This window comes from Panthera tigris, chromosome C1 (genome assembly GCF_018350195.1).
Source record: "Panthera tigris isolate Pti1 chromosome C1, P.tigris_Pti1_mat1.1, whole genome shotgun sequence".
In the NCBI taxonomy this organism is placed as follows: Eukaryota; Metazoa; Chordata; class Mammalia; order Carnivora; family Felidae; genus Panthera; species Panthera tigris.
In genome coordinates this window covers 120,763,963-120,786,327 of record NC_056667.1, presented here as the reverse complement: position 1 = coordinate 120,786,327, position 22,365 = coordinate 120,763,963, and the positions used below count along the sequence as shown (strand labels likewise).

The following is a 22,365-nucleotide window of genomic DNA, read 5'->3' as shown; positions in this document are numbered from 1 at the left end:
TAAGTCTGTAAAAGTAACTGCACACTCCACAGGTCCACAGTGGACATATTCCCCTTCTAGTGACTATATGCATTCTTTTCATCATAGGAGTCAAGGACATAATTACCCATCCAGCTATTAAAAATTGGAAACCTAGCAGTCATTCTTAAACTTTTTCCCATTCTTTTCTGCACATATTATTCATCACCAAGTTCTTCAATTTTACATCAGAAGATCTCAAGTCAATTTACTTTACTCCAATTCACAAACAGCATCCAGGATCAGTCTGCTGGTACTGCAGCACCTCTCTCACTGCTAAACACTCAACCCCTCGGGCACACGCCAGTCTGTTCGCCACACTGCAGGCTGGCTGAGGGACCTGTGCACAGCATGCATTTTGGTGCCTCTAGCCACGTCACTGTCACACTCCCACTCTCACAACTGGAACGATTCTTGTTGATTCCTTCTCCATTGTGGCACATTAGCACTCACACTACAAGGTTTGGTATGAACCTTTCCTCTGAACAGAATTCTCTCAACTACTTTCTTTTGTGAAGCCTGATCATTTTTCAAACCTCAGCCTAAATCACCCACTTAAAAAATCACCTCCTCCAACCACCATAACCAAATCCCATTTCTTAATAAGAGTTATTTGAAAGTCAAGTGTAATCTTTTTTTTGATACTTACACAATTATTTCTGTGAACTTTTTCCTAAATTCACAAGGGCAGGAGGAATATTCATCTTTTGTTTCCCATTATAAACTAAATGCCTAATACAGAGTCTGGTTATAACAAAATTTCCATAAATACTTGGTGAATAAATAAAGAAAAAGAAGGTCTGTAAATAAGCTAAAACTTTTCTTGTTTGAAGCATAGGCATACCAAATCTACAGCTAGATAGATAAATAGATATTAATATGGACTACTTAATCTTCATGAAATTGGAGGAAAAAACCCAACTTTGGTCTTATAGTCAGTAATGGACTTTAAGTTAGATACTGAAAATAATAACAATGAGAAACAACATCATAATGGATATTGATATATTCTGAATTGTACTGTATTATTAAACCTATTTTGCTATCATTTTTATTGCCAGTGAAATTCATAATAGTCTGACATGTATCAACATAATGTATGCTCTTTTGGAATTATGTTATCTACATTTTAAATCCAAAATTTATGAATGTTTAATAGAAACTTTTTTTTAAAGCAAAGAAACTAGTTATCAATTATTCAGTAAAAAAAAATGCAGGTGGTAGTTTGTCACAGTTGAGGTTTTCTCTAGAAGTTCTTAGGGAATTTTATAAAATATTTAAAATTTGATGAAATTTAAAGTATGAGACTGATAGTATTGAGATGAACCAAATTTCTAAGACAACTAGGAATTAAGTATAATCATCATATGCTCACTTTCTGGATAGTAGGAAGAACAGAGAGAATGTGGCCTGGCTTTCAAGAGGCTTGTGATAACCCATGTACAAAACTATTGGTCAAGAAATAGAGTTTGGTATCCCCAATCCATTGTTCTGTGTGTCATAAACATTGACTTGCTTACAATCGTAAAAGTAGACAGTGAAATTGGCTCCATTTCCATTATTTGATTCTAGGAAAAGGTTGGCATAGAGCCCTATTTATATGTAGATATTGCCTCATGGTGAAGGGTTTTAAGCCCAGCAATGCATTTAGGAATATAGTATCCATCTGCTCCTTTGCTGAACCATTTATAAGACATTAGAATTGGAAAGGGCTTGGGGGGGTGGGGTAGACAAATATAAAAAGGAGAATTCTCAGATAATCCTGTACCTTAAAAAGGCAATTTACTTTTGGAGCAAATCACAAGGAGAGAATAGGGAAGGAGCTGATAAGTTGGAGCAAATGTGGATAGAATGATAAATATATATAACAAATATTTTGCCTGTTGTAAACATGCATTCATCTATCCAATTATGAGTTGGACACCTACTGGGTCCTAGGCAATAAAGCTAAAAAGATAAAATTATAAACTTAGTTTAATTATTACTTGCCTAGTGAAAGAAGCCAACCATATAATAGAATGCATTGAATGTCATGATAGAGATAAATACAGTGTAATTGTTAGAATCTCTAAGGAGAGATTTCTTAACTACGAGACACTCTCTAGCCAGGGAAATTTGGTAATGGTTTCTGTTCCTTAAGTTTAAGAAAAAAAATAAGTAAGATTCAGTACAAAAAGCAAAACAAAAACGTTGTTCCAAGCAGAAGATGTTTCATGTACAAAGGCAAAAAAGAGAGATTCCAGAGGGCAAGAGAGGGAACCTACAGAATTATTGACTCTATCATAGTTGAAAGATGTGATTCACTCAGGTATCTTGTCAGTATTTATTATATACCTAGCAATGCAATGTTTTCATCCTTGAACTGTATATTCCTTCAGTTTTACATTTTTACATATGTCATATATTTTCATGAGTGTCCATGAAGTAGAGAAGAAAAATATTAGCCTTATATCTCTATCAAGGGATGTTCTCACTAATAAAGCTGAAACCAGACTCTTGAGATTATGAAAATAGTTACTAATTTACTTATTCAAGTAAAATAAGTAAATAATTATTAAGCACAATTTACGTAACAGTCATTATCTAGGTGCTGGAGGTAGAGCAGTGAAGAATTCAAGGGTCCTCTCTCATGGAGTTTACATTCCTGAGGAACTTCACCTACTTGCCTATCTACTTGCCCACCTGCATACATACATGCATATACAAAAAAAAAAATGCATACCTACCTGAAATAAAATATGTTGGATACTGTTAGGTACTATGGAAAAAAAAAAAACAGAAGTAGGTAAAAAGAGATGAGGGATTCAGACAGAGTTGGCTGATCTGGCTTCTAAGATCACCCTCTGTATGGGGTAATGGGAAAACACCTCACTGTTAAGGTGATACAGAGCCAAGATATGAAAGAGATGAAAGAAAGAACCAGGCAGAATAAAAAGTGCAAAGGCCCTGGAGCAGGATCATGCACAATGAGGAAGCAGGAGAATGAAAGGAGATGAGATCAGAAAGAGAGTGGAGGGCCAGATCATCTGAAAGGGTTTACAGGGCATTTTAAAGACCTGCAAAAAAAGTAACCATATCAAAAGTCTTTCTTTTACCGGATGTATAATCACTGTCACTAATCCAACAGGAAAGAACTGAATGTTTTTCAGACAAATCCATTTTCTTAATGTTTCCCCTGGAGCAAAAGGAAAGCAGTCTATATGCATAGCTTCCATCATTTAATTTTCAGAAAATAATTCTATTGATGTAACATGCCACTTAGAGCTTAATTAAAAAATCATCAAATGGGCATTTGTATTTGTGTATTTTTGGAGGGGTGAACAGTGAAGATGGGAAGTTTGAATTAAATGATTTTCAATGGATTCCTTCCAATCTTGCAGCCTTTTAATTTCAGCGTTTCAGTACATTTATATATGCATCAACAGAAATGTATGTTCAAGTAACTAGAGTGGCTGGGTGAAATATTTCAGAAAAAAATATATTAGATATTGTTTGGTTTTTGTAAGCCAGTCATTAAAGAATTTGTTCTGGTAGAGTCAAAACAAAGAGACAGAAAGGGCATTGATGGTGCTTCCAGGGAGTGGGGTAGGGAGGAATGGGAAGTTACTGTTTAATGGACACAGTTTCTAGTTGGGACACATGAAAATTTTCTGAAGATAGATGGTGGTGGTGCATTCACATTATTTTTAAAATAATTTGACCGTTTTGCAAACAAAAGTCCAATACCATCTTGATGTCATCACGTGCACTTCTGTTTTTAGAATGAGGAGCCAGTGTTTTCTAGAGACGGCAGCACATTCTTTATGACAGTTCCTGTTAAGCAAGGGGGCCGTGGAGAATTTCACCACATAGCGATGTTTCTTGTCCAGGTACGTGCTGGCTCCTTTCTGTGTTTGGTTTCATTGCTGTCATACTCACGAAGGTACAATTCTTAGGGCATATTCTGAACCTACAGTTAATGCCTGTGAAATCCAGGCATACATTTAACCCGAGGACTAAGTTCTAGAAAGAGGATCCCCCTCCATAACTATAAATTCAAACTGTACTTTCCCATATAATAGTCTCAACACTCAAGAGAATTTAGTGAGCCATAATATATGCTAAGAGACTTGGGCCTTGGATTAGAGAGAATTGAATACATGAAAATTACCCAACCCCTACTTTCAGAGATTGGAGGACAATTTAGAGAAAATTTTTCATTCAACAAATATGTATATTCCCTATTTTGTGTAAGCAGTATTTTCAAGGTGCTATAAATGTTTTAAATATTTGAAGCAAGCTAATTTCTGGGGCACCTGGGGGGCTCAGTTGGTTAAGTGTCTGACTCTTGCTTTAGGCTTAGGTCAGGATCTCACCGTTCATAAGTTTAAGCCCTAGGTTGGGCTCCACACTGTCAGTTGCAGCATCAGAATACTTGGTATTCTCTTTCTTTCTCTCTCTGGCCCTCCCCCTCGGATGTGCTCAGTTTCTCTCTTTCAAAATACATAAACGTAAATGAATGAATGAATGAATGAGTGAATAAATAAATAAGTGCTTGAAGCACACTAAATGTCCATCAAAAACTGAATAGTTGAATACTTTATGATAACCCCCCCACAGGGAAATACAATGCATATTTGAAAAACCAGGATAAAATGTATTGTCAGTGACACAGAGTCTGTGCTATATTTTTATAGACTTTCCAATAAAAATAAGGAAAGGGTTATTTTTCTTTTAAATTCCAAATGAGTTAGCAGACCATACAGTTTTATCCAATTATTTAAAAATGGGAGAATTCACAAATGGTTTAAATGTGACAAGGTTAATGAGTCAATTTGAATGTAATGGTCAATAACAAACATTCAGGAGAACTGGTTTCCTTCAAAATCAAATAAATAAACATCCTAGTCTCAGGCAAAAGATAATTTACAAAGGCAAAGGATGTGGATAAATTGCAATCCTCTATGAGAGTTTACAAACAAACTAGCCAAAAATCAATTTCGCACTTACAAAATATAGAGTAAATATAAATGTGCCAAAAGATCCCTAAACAACCTGGCTACATTTATGTTGTTAGAACCTTCACAAGCCTTGTGCAAATTCTCAAACTTTTATCATAATCTATATACATATTTATGTGCAGCAGCTCAGTGCCTTGAATTCTCAAAATCCTATGTCGGTAGTTTAAAATTTAACACATGTCTAAGTTCTGTACCTATTAAAACAACTGCCATGACTTTAATTTGAATTAAAGCCAAAATAAGTAATTTGGAACATATATAATTTTCACAATAAAGATGTATATTAATTTTCATAGTATATCATTTAAGTTGGAAAAATAGGTTATAGACTAATCTATAATATCTCATTTATGTTTGAAATAAATGTATCTATATATGCCTAAACTTTTTGATGATTTTATATGTATTAAAATGATTATATCAGACAGCACTAAGGGGGCTATTTTTTTTTTTTTTATGTAAACTGGAAGAAGTTTCACTAGCAAATTATTCTACCTGATTAACTTTTGCTAGCTAATTATAAATTTTGTTATCATAAATACTAGATCTTTTGGTCAAAAATAATATATCACACTATAAGTGTGGGTGCGGGGCTCAGACCCACTAAACGCAAATGTTAACACTGTGACATTTTATTAAATTTTTAATGTTTATTTTTGGGAAGGAAAGAGAGACAGAGAAGCAAGGGAAGAGCAGAGAAAAAAAGGGAGACACAGAATCTGAAGCAGGCTCCAGGCTCCGAGCTGTCAGCAATAGAGCCTGATGCGGGGCTTGAACTCACAAACCTCGAGATCATGACCTGAGCTAAAGTCAGACACTCAACTGACTGAGACACCCAGGCACCCCATTTTATTAAATTTTTAAACCACAGTATTTTATATTCACAAAACTATGTGAAAACCCAGGTTGTCCAAATTGCATACAAATTGTAAATACAGCAAATGATAGGGGAAGATGTATAATACACCATTATATATACAATTCCAAGAAGACAATCTATTTAACAAATTAAGGAGAGAAATAGTGTCTTTTAAAAAGTGTTGGATTGGAAGGGAATGGGAGGTGCTAATGCTGGCCTGTAGGAATTGAGACATTTATGAACCAACAGAAGTTTCTTTATAAGCCTTGGGAAGAAATACCTTCTTCCCCCAATCAAAACAGCCTGACATGCAGTCTAATTCATTATTCCTGAAGTGTTCAGAACAACTTCATAGAGTAGATGTGTTTACTTTGTTCCTCTTCTATATGAAGATTATAACAAAGCTTTCATTGAAGTAGAAAAGATTTTGATCTATTCCGGTTGCAGTTCAGAGAATTTGTGGCTTACCTCAGTGAGAAATAAACATGACTGCACTATTATTTATGGATGTTTTGGCAATATGGATAAAATTAATCTACTTTGTTAATGAATTAGAGGTCAGTGGTTAGATAAATGTACGTTATACCTAAGTTTACACACAGACACAATCTTAGTAAACAGTTTGAATTCCTTTCCCTCAAAAAAAAAAGTTTTTAAAGTTTTTATTTATTTTTGAGAGAGAGAGAGAAAGAGAGAGCATGAGAAGGGGAGGGGCAGAGAGAGAGGGAGACACAGAATCTGAAGCAGGTTCCAGGCTCCAAGCTGTCAGCACAGAGCCTGATGCGGGGCTTGAACCCACTAAACGCAAGATCATGACCAGAGCTGAAGTCGGATGCTTAACCGACTGAGCCACCCAGGCGCCCCCACCTCAATTTTTTTAAATAGTTTACAAAAAAGATCTTTTAAGAATCCTCTAAGATTATGATATTGACACATATATATGCTATGAAAATCTTAGAATTTGAAGCTGAATTAACTCATTTAAAATCAAACACAGTCTCCTCACCTCACACATCACACTGTAAATAAATTTGTATATATAGGTATTTCTAATTCCTTTTAACATTGAAAAATATTTAATTTTCTTTTGAATATTGCAATCAAAGCACATGTATGGATTTGTAGTATTTAAAGAATAATGTATAAGAATTCTTATATTATTTATTATATTCTTAATGTTTAATATTAGTCTCCAATGTCATTTTAATAGCTGTTCAACATTCTGCCAAATAGGTTTAGTATACTCTATTTAAATGAATCAATTTTAATCAGCATTAAAGTTACTCTAATTTTGATACGAGAAATTACTCAGAGGTAAACATTCATATGCATAAGTATTTATTTATGATTATTACCACAAAAATATATTTTAAGATATCAGAGATATGTAGGCAAAGTGTATGTGTACATACGTTTTTAAGTTTTGCTATGGAGTGGCAAATTGGCTCTCCAAAAATAGTGTAATAACTTAGAGTCTAAATAGTAATGCATATACCAACATTGATGACTTCTTACACTCTTTCTTCCTTGACCTGCTGCCAGTGAGGAGGAATGATGAGAACAGAGTTTGACAGCCAACCAGCAGGATGAGCACCCTTTGATGCTTAGCTATATTTGAGAGCTTCCTCACTGACTGAAAATGTATTTATCTGTATGAAGTATCTCACTAAATGAAGTTAGTAATTTTCTCCAAACATTTTGCTCTCTTTGACAATGAGTAGGTAGATGGAAACTATTAATTGGAGACCAGGCTATAAAATTAGCCTTTCAGGCTATTTTCGTTAAGAGGGTGATGGTTGTCATTACACATATTCTAGTATTTATTTTTCTCATTTACAAAGGCATTCCTTACTAATTTCAAAAAATAAAACTAGAAAGAATTTATGTTTCCTTCCTTTTAGACAAGATTATAATTTTATGTTAACTATAGAATTTCATAGTTTAAGTTCTAATTATAAAGCATACTTTTCCCATAATGCTACATAATTTTGAGAAACAGTTCTTTAGAAGATTAATATTTAGTTGACTGGATGTAGATAGTTAACCAGTATAATTCAGTGTTTAATTCAGTGGCAATTTGTTGTAACTATATCTGTCACTATACAAAAAGCTAGTTTATATTATGGATCCTTTATTTAGTTTTGATTAACAGCCCTGGAGTTCCTGCATCAAAAGTAAGATATTTGTAAACTCATATATATATGTGTACACACACATATAAACTCATACATATACACATATATGTATGTGTGTGTATATATATATGTATATAAAATTTATTTCTAGATTACTTTCCATATGAATATGTGATAACAGAATTTCTCTACTTTCATAAGTTACCTTAAAGATAATATGAATAAAAATAAAAACTGGCTTTTCTAAAAATCTATAAAGTAATTGCTCTTTTGAGTAAAATATACACTGTGCAGTATTAATATCAGTTTATGTGGTTCTTGAGTCAAACAATGATGCAAAACTTCTTTCCCTCAGAACATCAGACTTGCAATTGCTTCACAAGTTTTCTCCTACCTCTCTCTCCATAGCAGTCCTCATATAGACCTTTAACTTCTGAATTGCCTTGTCTGGAACTCTAATATCCTGCATTTGCTGTAATGCAGGCTGCAGTTAAGTAAAAAGGTTTTTGCCAAAGACATGGCTACCTTTTTTCTCTCAGATATGGAGTAAGCAGAGTTTCAATCATGCTAAGTGGTTCAGATTCATAAATGAAAGGAACTGCCCTGTCATCTTCCTAAATTGTGTTAAATGAAAAATTATATATGTTGGTGAATCCATTCTCTTTCTCTACACAGCAATACAAAGTTTTGCTCATGAGAGCTGATGATTTCACTTGGAACAATTTTAAATGCCATTATTCATTACAAAAACTTTAGAAAATGGCATGCCCCCAATTCACAATTCTATCACCTAATCAACCCAATAAATTTTTTTTCATTAAATTTCACTGCTGTATCTGATTAGGACATTGTCTGAAAACAATTAGCTCACCTCGTGTGATAAATAGTAAATTATAGCATGCTATTTTAAGCACTATATCACTTATTTAGAAGCTGTAGAAATTAAACAGAATTTAACATAAGAAATTTGAATGAACAGTGTGTAATCAGGTAAAAAGCACATATATTATGAAATTTTCACTGATACCAATCTTCCAAATTTTTAAATAGAAATACAAGATTAATATTTAACTTTGCTAAGTAAGAGAAAATCTATACCAATTTGAGGAGAGGTAATCTGATTTCTAATGGTGTCTAATACCTTATTCTCAAATTTTATTTGGCAATAAAAACACTTGATCTGCATCCTAGATTTCCATCCCACTAATGAATGAAAATCATTAGTTGTGTCGCCATTTAGTCTAAAATTAAAAGTGAAATATGAGTTTAAAGTACATTGCCATGTTGCCCTTGTCAAAAGTCCACTATGCTTTCATATTTATCATCATTTTTTTGTATTCTACCAAGTTAATATAATAGAGACCATGGTTGCATGGAAAGAATTATTACTGCGCAGTGAGAATGATTCTTCTTTCCTCTTTGTTCAGTTATCTTAGCTGTGATTGTCTTTGGAAAGTGGACTGAAAACTAACTGAGATACAGACACCCCTCGGGAAGATTAGTCAAGTTTCTTGATATTTATTTTGAACTCACTGTATGAGCCATCTACCATATTTTGATTTGTATTAGGATTGTTTACCTCCAGTCCAGATCAAATGTAATATGCTCGCTGATGCAATATAATCTGATATGCAGTAGTGGAGAATAGTTGAGTCTTACAACTATATCTGTAGAACTATAAAAGACAGGCTATGCTCTTACATGTGAAATGAAGTTGCACTTATTCCTCAGCCCAGATTTGCCCTCGTGGATATAAAGTGAGCAAAGCAATTACAGATGCTTGAAGTGAAATCTAAAAATTGTGAGGTTGTTGTTAAGGCTTCCAACAAGAAAACTTTTGGTCCTAAGTTAGAAGAAAAATATTTTTATGCTGGATGCATCATTGAAATGAATAATGTGTAATTTTTAATATTGGGTACACTGTGTTCAGACATTGTCTCAAAGCATTGAGTTTTGCTCATGATAACTTGTACTTTTTAATTTTTTTAAGTATTTTTTTAAGTTTATTAATTTGAGAGAGAGAGAAAGAGAGATTGTGAGCAGGGGAGGGGCAGAGAGAGAGGGAGAGAGAGAGAGTCCCAAGCAGGCTCTACACTGTCAGTGCAGAGCCCCATTTAGGGCTCAAACTCACGAACCATGGGATCATGACCTGAACTGAAATCAAGAGTCAAACTTAATTGTTTGCTTAACCAACTGAGCCAGCCAGGCTCCCCACTCATGATCACGTTTAATGTGGACACTCTTCTATCCTTGAATACATACCTACAAATAACAAAATTTTCTGAAAAAATGGAGAAAATATAATCAAGCTAGAAATCTTGAAACCAAGGCATCTCTAGATATGTTCAAATAATAGAGCACAATTTCTGTACCTTTCAATGTTTTGAGATATTGTTCATCTTAAAATTGGGCACCAAAGATGCACTAAAACCTTAAGCTGTTAGTATTCTGTCCTTGGCTCATTCAAAGCAAGGTCTGATAATGACTACTGGAATCCAAAGTTATAATCAAGAAGTCATAGGTTTGGGGTGTCTGGCTGGTTCAGTTGGTTAAGTATTCTACTCTTGGATTTTTGCTCAGGTCATGATCGAACAGTTCGTAAGTTCAAGCCCTGCATGGGACTCTGCACTCACAACGCAGAGCCTTCTTGGGATTCTCTTTCTCCTTTCTCTCTGACCCTCCCCTACTCATGGCTTTCTTTCACTCTCTCTTTCAAAAATTAAATCAACCTAAAAAAAAGTGTAAGTTACACAAAGGAGGCAGAACTGCATATTTAAACTGTATTTTAAAATACTATTAACTTTATGCCAACAAATTTGAGAACCTGAATGAAATAAATAAATTCTAAAAAAAAAAAAAACAAACATATTTAAGAAACAATGTGATTGTCCCATAATATTAAGGAAATGGAACAGCATTTTAAAACAGTGTTTTCAGGGGCGCCTGGGTGACTCAGTAGGTTAAGGGTCTAATTTCAGCTCAGGGCATGATCTCGCAGTTCGTGAATTCGAGCCCTATGTCCAGCTCTGTGCTGACAGCTCAGAGCCTGGAGCCTGCTTCAGATTGTCTGTCTCCCTCTCTCTCTCTGCCCCTCCCCTGCTCACACTCTGTATCTCTTTCTCTCTCTCTCTCAAAAATAAATGAACATTAAAAAAAAATTAAACATTTTCACATCAAGTACAGGTGGTTCTGAAAACTGGGCTCTACCAAAATTCAAGAAGCATGCACTTAAAATGTATAGAAATATATTCAAAAAGGAGAAAAAGATGGAATATTTTTTGATACATTTAATGATACAGATATCATCTTATAACCAAAATCAAATGAAGACAGTATGGGAAAGGACAGTTACAGGTCACTTAAGAACTTCTAAACCAAGTAGTGGCAAACTGAATTCTTCAATGGATTTTAAAAAATACTGTTATTTTTCACAGAAGAATGCTGTTTGCTTAAAATTTAAATATCTATGATATAATTCACTGCATTTTCATCTACATGAAAAAATATAATCATCTTAATAGATGCAGAAACAGCCTCCAATAAATTCCACAAATCCATGTTCAAAAACCTTACAAATTTAGGAACAAAAACAATTTCTTTATGCTGATAAAGGCATTCACCAAAAACTTAGGTTATATAGCATAGTCTATACCGTGGAACATTAGTTACATTCCTTTTAAAATTCAACATTGAAACTTTGTATATTGACAGATGGTAAGTAGACTTAACCTGGGGATCACTTCTTAATGTGTGCAATATTGAAGCACTATGATGTACACCTGAAATTATAAGATATTTTATGTCAATTAAACCTAAAGCAAAAATTAATGAAATTAAAAAAAGTAAAAGTTAGCACTGAGACAAGGAATCACAGTGAAGTACCTTGAATATGCACAAAACCAAATATGATTTTTTTTTAATACCACCTAAGAAAGAAAGAAAGAAACAAGCTTGACAGACCCATCTCTTGGAATATTGTGGTGAAGGGAAAGGTAGAAACTAGAAACTGGTGATAGAAATTAAGGACCCCCCAGGGGAAAAAATGTGTATCTATATATATACACATATATATTAGCTGCATATATATATGTGTGTGTGTGTGTATACACACACACACACACACACACATACATATACATATACATATAGGCTGTCAGAAAACGCGTATCTACTCCTAATGGTGTTACCTTGGGGTGCTTGAGAAACAAGTTCTTAGGGTACTAGAGATAGCATTCCTTAGGGATGCAGCTCCTTAGGGTACTAGTAATAGAAGTTTAGTGGCTCACCTAATCTTTCACCACTATTAGGCATCTATATCCTAGGAAATCCAAGATTTTTATAAAGAAGAAATATGGCTGGCAGTAGACACGCAGTTGCTATGTGAGGTAAACAGAAAGTGAGAATAAAAAAAATATTTAATAGATAAAGTTATCCCTCTCCCAAAATCAACTATGAAGCAGAAGGATCCAGTAGTATAATACTCCCCAAATAACTAAGTATCACTAAATAAGCACTTGTAGATATGAAATTATCAAATGTGAAATTCAAAACTCAGAAAAGCCTTCAAAAAGTATAAAGAAAAGTTGTAACCCAAAAAGTAACAGATTTCAGGAAGAATATTGAAAAAAAAAATAGTACAAAATCGTAAGAGACTAATGGAAAGATGACCAAGGGTAAATAAATATTGCCAAAAATATACTAGTGGTTATCAGGAAGAGAGATAAAAATAAGTAAATAAATGAAATAAAGTAGAGAGGATCAGAAGTAGCTAAGACAGGAAAATAATATGCAACTGATATTTAATTGGGTTTCTTAAAGGAGAGAAGCAGAAGACTGGAAGAAAGGCAACATTAAAACTATAATCCAGGGGCACCTGGGTAGCTCATTCAGTTGAGCCTCTGACTTTGGCTCAGGTCATCAACTTTGGGGTGTGTGAGTTCCAGCCTCGCGTCGGGTTTTGTTCTGACAGCTGAGAGCCTGGAGCCTGCTTCAAGATTCTGTGTCTCCCGGGGCACCTGGGTGGCTCAGTCAGTTGAGTGTCTGACTTGAGCTCATGTCATGAGATCACAGCTTGTGAGTCCGAGCCCTGTGTTGGGCTCTGTGCTGACAGCTTGGAGCCTGGAGCCTGCTTCGGATTCTGTGTCTCCCTCACTTTCTGTCCCTAACCCACTCGCATTCTGTCTCTGTCTCTCTCAACAATAAATAAACACTAAAAAAAAAAAAAAAGATTCTGTGTCTCCCTCTCCATCTCTCTGTTCCTCCCCCGCTCGCACTCTCTCTCTCAAAAATAAATACAGATTAAAGAAAATTAAAAACCATAATCCACAGCAAATCAGAACAACAGAAATGGTCAAGAAACAAAAGATAACTGTGAGAGGGATAAGAACATTATTGAAGTTGTTAATATAATGATAACGTAAAACTAAAATAAAAACCTAGCACTGGATTTAAAAACATTTTTAAAAATTACTAAAAGACTTCCTACAAAAAAACTCATTAAATATGACATCCATAATGAATATATAAAATATGATGGAGGTTTTTAAAATAGTTTTATAAAAGAGGTTTATAAAACAGTTATACCCAATAAATGTAATTTGGCTTAATTTATGTACTACAATTAAAAAAAGTTTTTCATATTGCTTCTTGAAATTCATGCAATTCAATCTTTTTGCAAAATACACATTTAAGAAAAAAGGATTTAGAAAGGGTAAATCCTAATGCTAGACAAGAGAATTTTCATGCCGCAAAGCATTAAGAAGACCAAAAGAAGATACTTTATAATGTTCAAGGGTGCAAATCACAAAGAAAGTATATTAGTTAAAAATGTATCCACATCTTGGATAGTATAGTCACCACCTTCATAAAGTAGATATGCACAAAAAGTATTTGATATGTGGAAACTTCTTTTACCTTCCTCAGTCCAAAGTGAATTATATGATGTTCATATATATATATATATACACACATATATATATGCATATATATATGTTCATATATACACATATATATTATGTATAATATATTGTATTATTTTTATATTTTTATTATATTAACTATATTATTACATATAATATAGATTTTATTTTATAAATTATATAAATATAATATATAATTTTGAACACATCCAAATGAAGAAATCCTTTTTAAGTGTATAGGGAACACTGACAAAAGTTGAACATACATTAGTTATTTTAAAAGCTCAATAAGTTCTATAAATTGAAAATTACATGAAAGCATGCTGTGATTACAATGTAATACGCCTAGAAATCAAGAATATATTCCTAACAAGTTTTCTGGCTAGAAACATTTTTAAAGTAAATTCAATTAAACAATTCCTTTGAAAAGTTCAAATTTGCAAAGTTATAAAACAGTAATAATAATAAGAATGAAAACACCTTTCAGAATCAGATGTCAGAAAAAAAATCAGCTCTAAAAACCTATAAAAACTAAAATGGAAGTATGAAATTAAATGAGTTTAATTTCAGGTAGCAAATTATCAGCAAAATCCAACATAAGTCAGAAAGATGAAAATAAATTTGAAGCAGAAATGAGGTACATTATACATTATATAGAAAGATGTAGAATAAATTTTAAAAAAGTAATGTTTTCTCCTTGAAAACACACACACATAGACACATACACACGCACACACACAAAACATAAGCTGGCCCAATCAAGGAGAAAGAAAACAAATCAAAGGAGAAAGAAAACACATATAATTGGAAATGGCCGGTGGGAAATAACAGAGGACATTTCAGTAGATTTTGAGAGATTATTTTGTAGAACTCTATGTCAACTAATTTGAAAATGTAGATGAAATGAACAATTTCATGAGGAAATACATTTAGCCAAAACTGCCCCAGGAGACACAGACAGCTCACATTGACTCATGACAGAGAAGAAATGTAATGTCATTGAAGAACTGCACCACAAAGGAGCACCAGGGCCCATGTGATTTTATAAGAGAACCAGACATTCAAGGGTAATGCCAACACAGTTTGAACTGTTGTACAGCATAGGCTTTCTTTACAGTTGCTATAAAAGCCTTTTGCAAAATTTCATACCAATTCCTGGTTTAAAAAAAAAAATTAAAAGGACACCTGGGTGGCTCTGTCAGTTAAGTGTCCAACTTTGGCTCAGGTCATGATGTCACGGTTCATGAGTTCAAGCCCTGCATTGGGCTCCCCGCTGACAGTGTGGAGCCTGCTTGGGATTCTCTTTCTCCCTCTCTCTCTCTCTCTCTCTCCAAAATAAATATTAAAAAAAATTAAAAATCTAGGAATTGGAGGATAATTTCTTAATGTGATAAAACCTATATGCCTCAGTCCATAATCCAACAAAGTGGCATTCCCATTAAGCTCAGAAAGAAGGAAGGATGCACAGTATCTCCACATTTTTGTTTTGGACGTATTTGTGTAAATCAGATGAAAGTAAACAACTAGCCATAAGATTTAGAAAAGTATTCAGTGAGATAGGATAGATATTTAGCATATGGAAATGAACAGTTGTTCCTATATGCTAACAATAACCATTTAGAGTGTATGGAATAGGAAGCCATTCACAATAGCAACAAAATATAAAATACTTAGTGACATAAGAAAATGAAATGTATTTGAGATATATATAAAATATATAAATGTGCAAAATGTACAAAACCTGTATGAGGACAATGTTAAAACATTCCTGAAAGACATAAAGTAGACTTGAACAAATGGGAAAATATCCCTGCTCTGTGATAAAATGAAGATCGTAAAGAGGTGAGTATTAATTATAAATTTTATATTATCCCAATAAGAAATTCTAACAAGTTTTATATGTTTGAATGAGATATGCTTATTTTTAGGTTCATTTAGAAAAATAAGTATGCAGTAATATCTGAGGAAATACCAAAAAAAAAGTAAGAAGGGCTGAATTCTAAATAATATGGATGTTAAAAAATCTATAACTAGAAATGTGTGGTTTTAGGACATGAATTAACAGAGATTAAAGGAACAGAATATACAGTATAGAAAAAGATATATATATATATATTTGTGTTTTATATATATATATATATATATATATATAACAAATATAAGACGTGTGTGTGTATATATATATATACATATATATATATATACATATATATATATATATATATATATATATATATATATATATATATAAAATAGAGATGGAACTTCAAAGTACTGGAAAATGAATTTTTTTATAAAATAGTTTTGGAAAAATTGAATATCATAAGGAAAAAGAAAAGTAGTTACTTACTACCACCATAATTCCAAAATGATCAGAAATCTAACTTTGAGAAATAAAACCTTACATGTACCAGGAGAAAACATCAATAAATTATTTGTAATCTTAGTTTGAAGAAAGCCTTTATACTATGCACCAATAGCCAGAGACAATATAAAAATACGATGGTAAATTTTATTACATAAAGATTAGAAGAATATTTTTGGTCTTTCATCCATTTTGAATTTATTTTTGTGTATGGTGTAAGAAAGTGGTCTAGCTTCATTCTTTTGCATGTTGCTGTCTAGTCCTCCCAGCACCATTTGCTAAAGAGACTGTCTTTTTTCCTCTGGATACCCTTTCTTGCTTTGTCAAAGATTAGTTGTGCATACATTTGTGAGTCCAATTCTGGGTTCTCTATTCTATTCCATTAGTTTGTATGTCTGTTTTTGTCCCAATACTACACCGGCTTGATGACTGCAGCTTTGTAGTATAGGCTAAAATCTGGGATTGGGATGCCTCCAGCTTTGGTTTTCTTTTTCAACACTACTTTGGTTATTCTGGGTCTTTTGTGGTTCCATTACAAATTCTAGCTCTGAGAAGAATGCTGGTGCTATATTGATAGGGATTGCATTGTATGTGTAGATTGCTTTGGGTAATATGACATTTTAACAATATTTGTTCTTCCAACACATGAGGATGGAATGTTTTTTCCATTTCTTTGTATCTTCTTTAATTTCCTTCATAAGCTTTCTACAGTTTTCAGCATACAGATCTTTTACCTCTTTGGTTAGGTTTATTCCTAGGTATTTTATAGTTCTTGGTACAATTGTAAAGAGGATCTTCTGTCACTGCATTATTAGTGTACAGAAATGCAACAAATTTCTGCACGTTGATTCTATATCCTGCTACTTGGCTGAATTCAAAGACCTAAATATGAGCCAGGAAACCATCAAAATCCTAGAGGAGAAAACAGGCAACAGCCTCTTTGACCTCGGCCACAGCAATTTCTTACTTGACATGTCTCCAAAGGCAAGGGAAATAAAAGCAAAAATGAACTATTGGGACCTCATCAAGATACAAAACTTCTGCACAGCAAAGGAAACAATCAACAAAACTAAAAGGCAAGCAACAGAATAGGAGAAAATATTTGCAAATTACATATCAGTTAAGGATTTGTATCCAAAATCTATAAAGAACTTACCAAACTCAACACCCAAAAAAAACAAATAACCCAGTGAAGAAATGGGCAGAAGACATGAAGAGACACTTTTCCAAAGACATCCAGATGGCTAACAGACACATGAAACGATGCTCAACATTGCTCATCATCAGAGAAATAAGTATCAAAACCACACTGAAATACCACAACACAGCAGTCAGAGTGGCTGAAATTAACAACTCAGGAAACAATAGATGTTGGTGAGGATGTGAAGAAAGGGGAACACTCCTGCACTGTTGGTAGGAATGCAAACTGGTGCAACCACTCTGGAAAACAGTGTGGAGGTTCCTCAAAAAATTAAAAAAATTATTACCCTGTGACCCAGCAATAGCACTACTAGGAATTTATCCAAAGGAAACAGGAGTGCTGATTCATAGGGGCACATGTATCCCAATGTTTATAGCAACACTTTCAACAATAGCTAAATTATGGAAAGAGCCCAAATGTCCATCAACTGATGAATGGATAAAGAAGATGTGGTTTATATATACAATAGAATACTACTCGGTGATGAAAAAGAATGAAATCCTGCCATTTGCAACAACGTGGATGGAACTGGAGGGTATTATGTTAAGTTAAATAAATCAGTCAGAGAAAGATATCATATGTTTTCACTCATGTGGAATTTGAGAAACTTAACAGAAGACCATGGGGGAAGGGGGAAGAGAAGGGGAAAAAAAAGTTACAGAGAGGGAGGGAGGCAAACCACAAGAGACTCTTAAATACAGAGAACAGACTGAGGGTTGATGGGGGTTGAGGGTCGAGGGGACAGGCGGGGAGGGAAAATGGGTGATGGGCATTGAGGAGGGCACTTGCTGGGATGAGCACCAGGTGTTGTATATGAGTTACGAATCACAGGAATCTATTCCTGAAGCCAAGAGAGACTATGCTGTATACACTGTATGTTAGCTAACTTGACAACAAATTATATAAAAGATACATATATTGGAAAAATAGTACCATAACCAATGTCAAGATAAAACAACAATCCAGAACATACCTGCAGCTTATAGCTCACATAATGAATATAAAGACAAAGAGAACTGTTGAAAAATGAAGACCAAAACACAAAAGAAATCTGATAATAAAAACAAACATTAGCAGAGATTCAGGTAATGATTGACTCTCATTTATAATTGTGCAAATGACACATTATATATGTTATACATATATGCATATATATGAAGCTTAACTATTTTCCTAAGAGAAATGCAAAATGAAATTACACCAGTATACCTGTGACAAGTTGGGTTTCACAGGAAGCCAAGTGAAGAGAAGATTAGCCTGCAGGACCATTTTCACACAGGACATCAATAACTTTGGAAAGTTACACAAGGAAGCAAAATTGGCCAGAAAAATGTGGGCTCCAGGGCCATCTGAATGAAGGCCTCCACTGATTCCACAAAGAGTTCTAGACTGAGGTGCCTCTCAGAGAAGTCCCAAGTGAGAGCAATAGGGTTGGGCTTGTATCCTTCAGTACTGATCAGTCCCATTGGATGTGGACTGCCCTTGAACAGAGGTCTAATCTTGGATGAGACATTGTCTTCAGTCCCGGCAACCCTCAGAGAAGAAGACTGACAGCTGAGCACTTTCTTCCAACAGCACTTCTAGGTGCTGCCAAGGTCCTTCCTTCCAGAGAGGGTTCCCATTGGCATGTCCTAGTGTCTACTACACCACCATTTCTCCCCTATTGGATTGGCAAAAATTCAAACACTGAACAACATACTCTGCAACATGCCCATGAGAAAATAAGTACCTTATACATTGCTGGTAGATGTGCAAGACGATACTTCCCTTATAGAGGAGCATATCCTGACAATATTTCCCTACACATTAAATCACAAGCATATGTACAGAGTTAACCACTGTGGCATCATTTGAGATGTGCGTCTTAGGAGGCTCATTATAGTATATCCACACTTTGGAGAACTATGTAGGAATAAAAAGGATGGAAGAAGATCTGTAACAAGAAAACATGCCCTGTGTTCTCTGATTTATCTCTAGCTTATATGTGTATGTGTATCTGGGTTTACATTTATAGTTATGAAATATTAATGTTTCACTTATAAAACATTTCCCCCCAGAAAAGGATAAACAAAGACCTAATAACTTTTTTGTATGTGATGAGAATGGCATGAAACCAAGACTTCTTGCAGGGATGCTCCCTCTGTCTGTCTGTCTCTGTCTCTCTCTTGTAATCTTAGTTTGAAGATATATATATCTATATAGATATATATATATATATATATATATATATATATCTATATAGATAGGTAGATATACACACACACACACACACACACACACACACACACATACACTATATGTTTGAACTATCTACGTATTTTTAAAATAATATTGGGGCACCTGGATGACCCAGTCAGTTAAGCATCTGACTTCGGCTTAGGTCATGATCTCATGGTTTGTGAGTTTGAATCCCACAGCAGGGTCTCTTCTCTCAATGCAGAGTCTGCTTTGGATCCTCTCTCTCCTTCTCTCTCTGCCCTTCCTCTGCTCACACTCTTGCTTTCTCTCTCAAAAATAAACCTTAAGAAAATAAAAAGAGGGGCACCTGGTTGGTGGCTCAGTTGGTTAAGCCTCCGACTTCGGCTCAGGTCACGATCTCGTGGTCTGCGAGTTCGAGCCCCACATCAGGCTCTGTGCTGACAGCTCAGAGCCTGGAGCCTGCTTCTGATTCTGTGTCTCCCTCTCTCTCTCTCTGCCCCTCCCCCACTCATTTTCTGTCTCTCTCTGTCTCAGAAATAAATAAACATTAAAAAAATAAAAATAAAATAAAACGAATATTAAATAGAAAACATGAGGACACCAAAGCTTTGTTGAAATACTAAGAGAAGCAAATGCACCTGAATGTAAATCAAATGGATATGGATTTTACTTAAAGATGATACTAAGAACACATATACACACATGCACACAGAGAGAGAACATAGGGATATCTCTCTAGCTAGCCATCTATCTCTTCTGAAAAGGCCCACAACTAATAACATTAGAGTAGCAATTAGCACACATAACCCCAGATCTTTATATCTAAATACTGTAATCCAGTAGAAAAACTCATTGGAGAAATGACTGATTACAGTTAGGAGGTAGGGGAAGTAAAAGGATCTCAGAACATATGATTGTGCAGAAAACAAAGTGCTCAAAGACCAATGTAATCATTTCTAAAGAATAGAGGTGTTGGTTTGAAGGAGTGCCCAATAACCAAATTGTGACAATTTTAACATCATAAAGAATAACAACAATCATGGAATGTAATATATTACATTAAACATGGTTAAGTATGTAGTGATATGAAGAGGAGGGAGAGCAAGGATGAGAGTGAACACAGGCAAGGGGAAATAGTTTTCTTCACAGAAGAATGCTACCTGATAAATACAAAAGTGATATTAGAATTAGAAAATCACTTTGAAATGATAGTTTATTCAGGGAAAGGTCATGAATGGATGCTAAACCTATGATGTGAAAGTTAATGGAGAAGAAGATGCTCACATAATGTGCAAGTCTCATCCCACTTTTAATTAAAAGGCAAAATGTATTTTTCAATGCATATGTCACAGTTACCATGTAAACAGCATTGTCATGAGTGGGAAGATGTGTAATGGTATTCTTCCTAATATGAAGCAGAAGAGGTATCCAATATCACCTGTGTAATATTCTTGCCTAAAATATTTAGCCTAAATTAAAGCATAAGAAAACAATCAGACAAATCCAAAATGCTGGACATTCTATAAGACCATTGGACCAAGAGTCTAAAAAATGGTTAATATTATAGAAATCAAAAAAGATAAATGTTTTTCTTTAAGAGAGATTAAAGAGATGATAACCCAATATATGTAAATATTAAGACATCTATTTTATCTAAATATATAAATGTACATATTTATATGTCTAAACGTAATACACACACACACACACACACACACACACATATATATGGTTACTTGGGGCTGTTGTGGAAATTAGGGTATAGACTGTATGTTTAGATGATATTAACATAAATATTCATATGTGTTATTTGCTTACATGTGGAAATCGTCTTAATCTTGAGAGATGTATACTGAAGTATTTAGGCAAAAATATCCTGATGTTTGCAACTTACTTTTAAATGATTCAGCAAACAACGAAAGAGGGAGGGCAAATATTCAACGTGTTGATATAAGATGGTGAATCCAGGTAATGATCTCATGGGTGTTTATGTAGTATTCACTCAACCTTTCTGTAGGCTTGAACATTTTCTCAATAAAAAGAAAACAAATGTGGTACCATTTCATACTCATTAGATTGACCAAAAATTAAATAATCTAATGAAATTAACTGCCAGTAAGGAAGCGGCAAGGATGAGAAGCAATGGGAACTCACATTGCTAGTAGGCTGTAAGTAGGGGCGACTTTGGAAAATACTTTGTCACTATCTAGTTAAGTAGAAGACATGTTTACTAATGACCAATCCCACTTCTTGGCGCTTGTCTCAAGAAAATCCTGCCATGTGCATCACGAGACCTTGATAAAACTATTCATAGGCGACTTGTTTTTAAGAACTAAAATTTGGAAATGCTCAAATGTCAATAAAACATAAATTATGCTATATTCACATAAAATACGACATAGTGGTGGAAACCAACTATGGCTGCAAACATCAACATAAATTAATCTCAGAAATAAATTCTTGTGTGAAAATAGCAAACCATAACATGATGCAATGGTGTAAAGGTTAAAAGTATACAATAGCATTTATTTACAATAAAATTTGTTGTGAAATGTTTCACCTAAAGCTGTCCAAACTGTAGTTGTCGGCCATTTAGATGAGCGTTACCAAAGTCCTGTGTCTTTACTAAATGCCAAGATGACATCCTGTGTCAAAGTGTTGCACAGGCGA

The 22,365-nt window shown here is 34.2% G+C and overlaps 1 protein-coding gene across 1 annotated transcript in view; it reads left to right on the top strand.

Annotated features, from left to right (window-relative positions):
- The window catches only part of DPP10 (dipeptidyl peptidase like 10), a 646,469-nt gene that overhangs the window by 559,388 nt on the left and 64,716 nt on the right, over positions 1-22,365 (top strand). Inside the window, exon 13 of the mRNA XM_042994282.1 lies at positions 3,780-3,887. Within this exon, the coding sequence (XP_042850216.1) occupies positions 3,780-3,887 (108 nt within the window). The remainder of the gene's footprint in view (positions 1-3,779; positions 3,888-22,365) is intronic.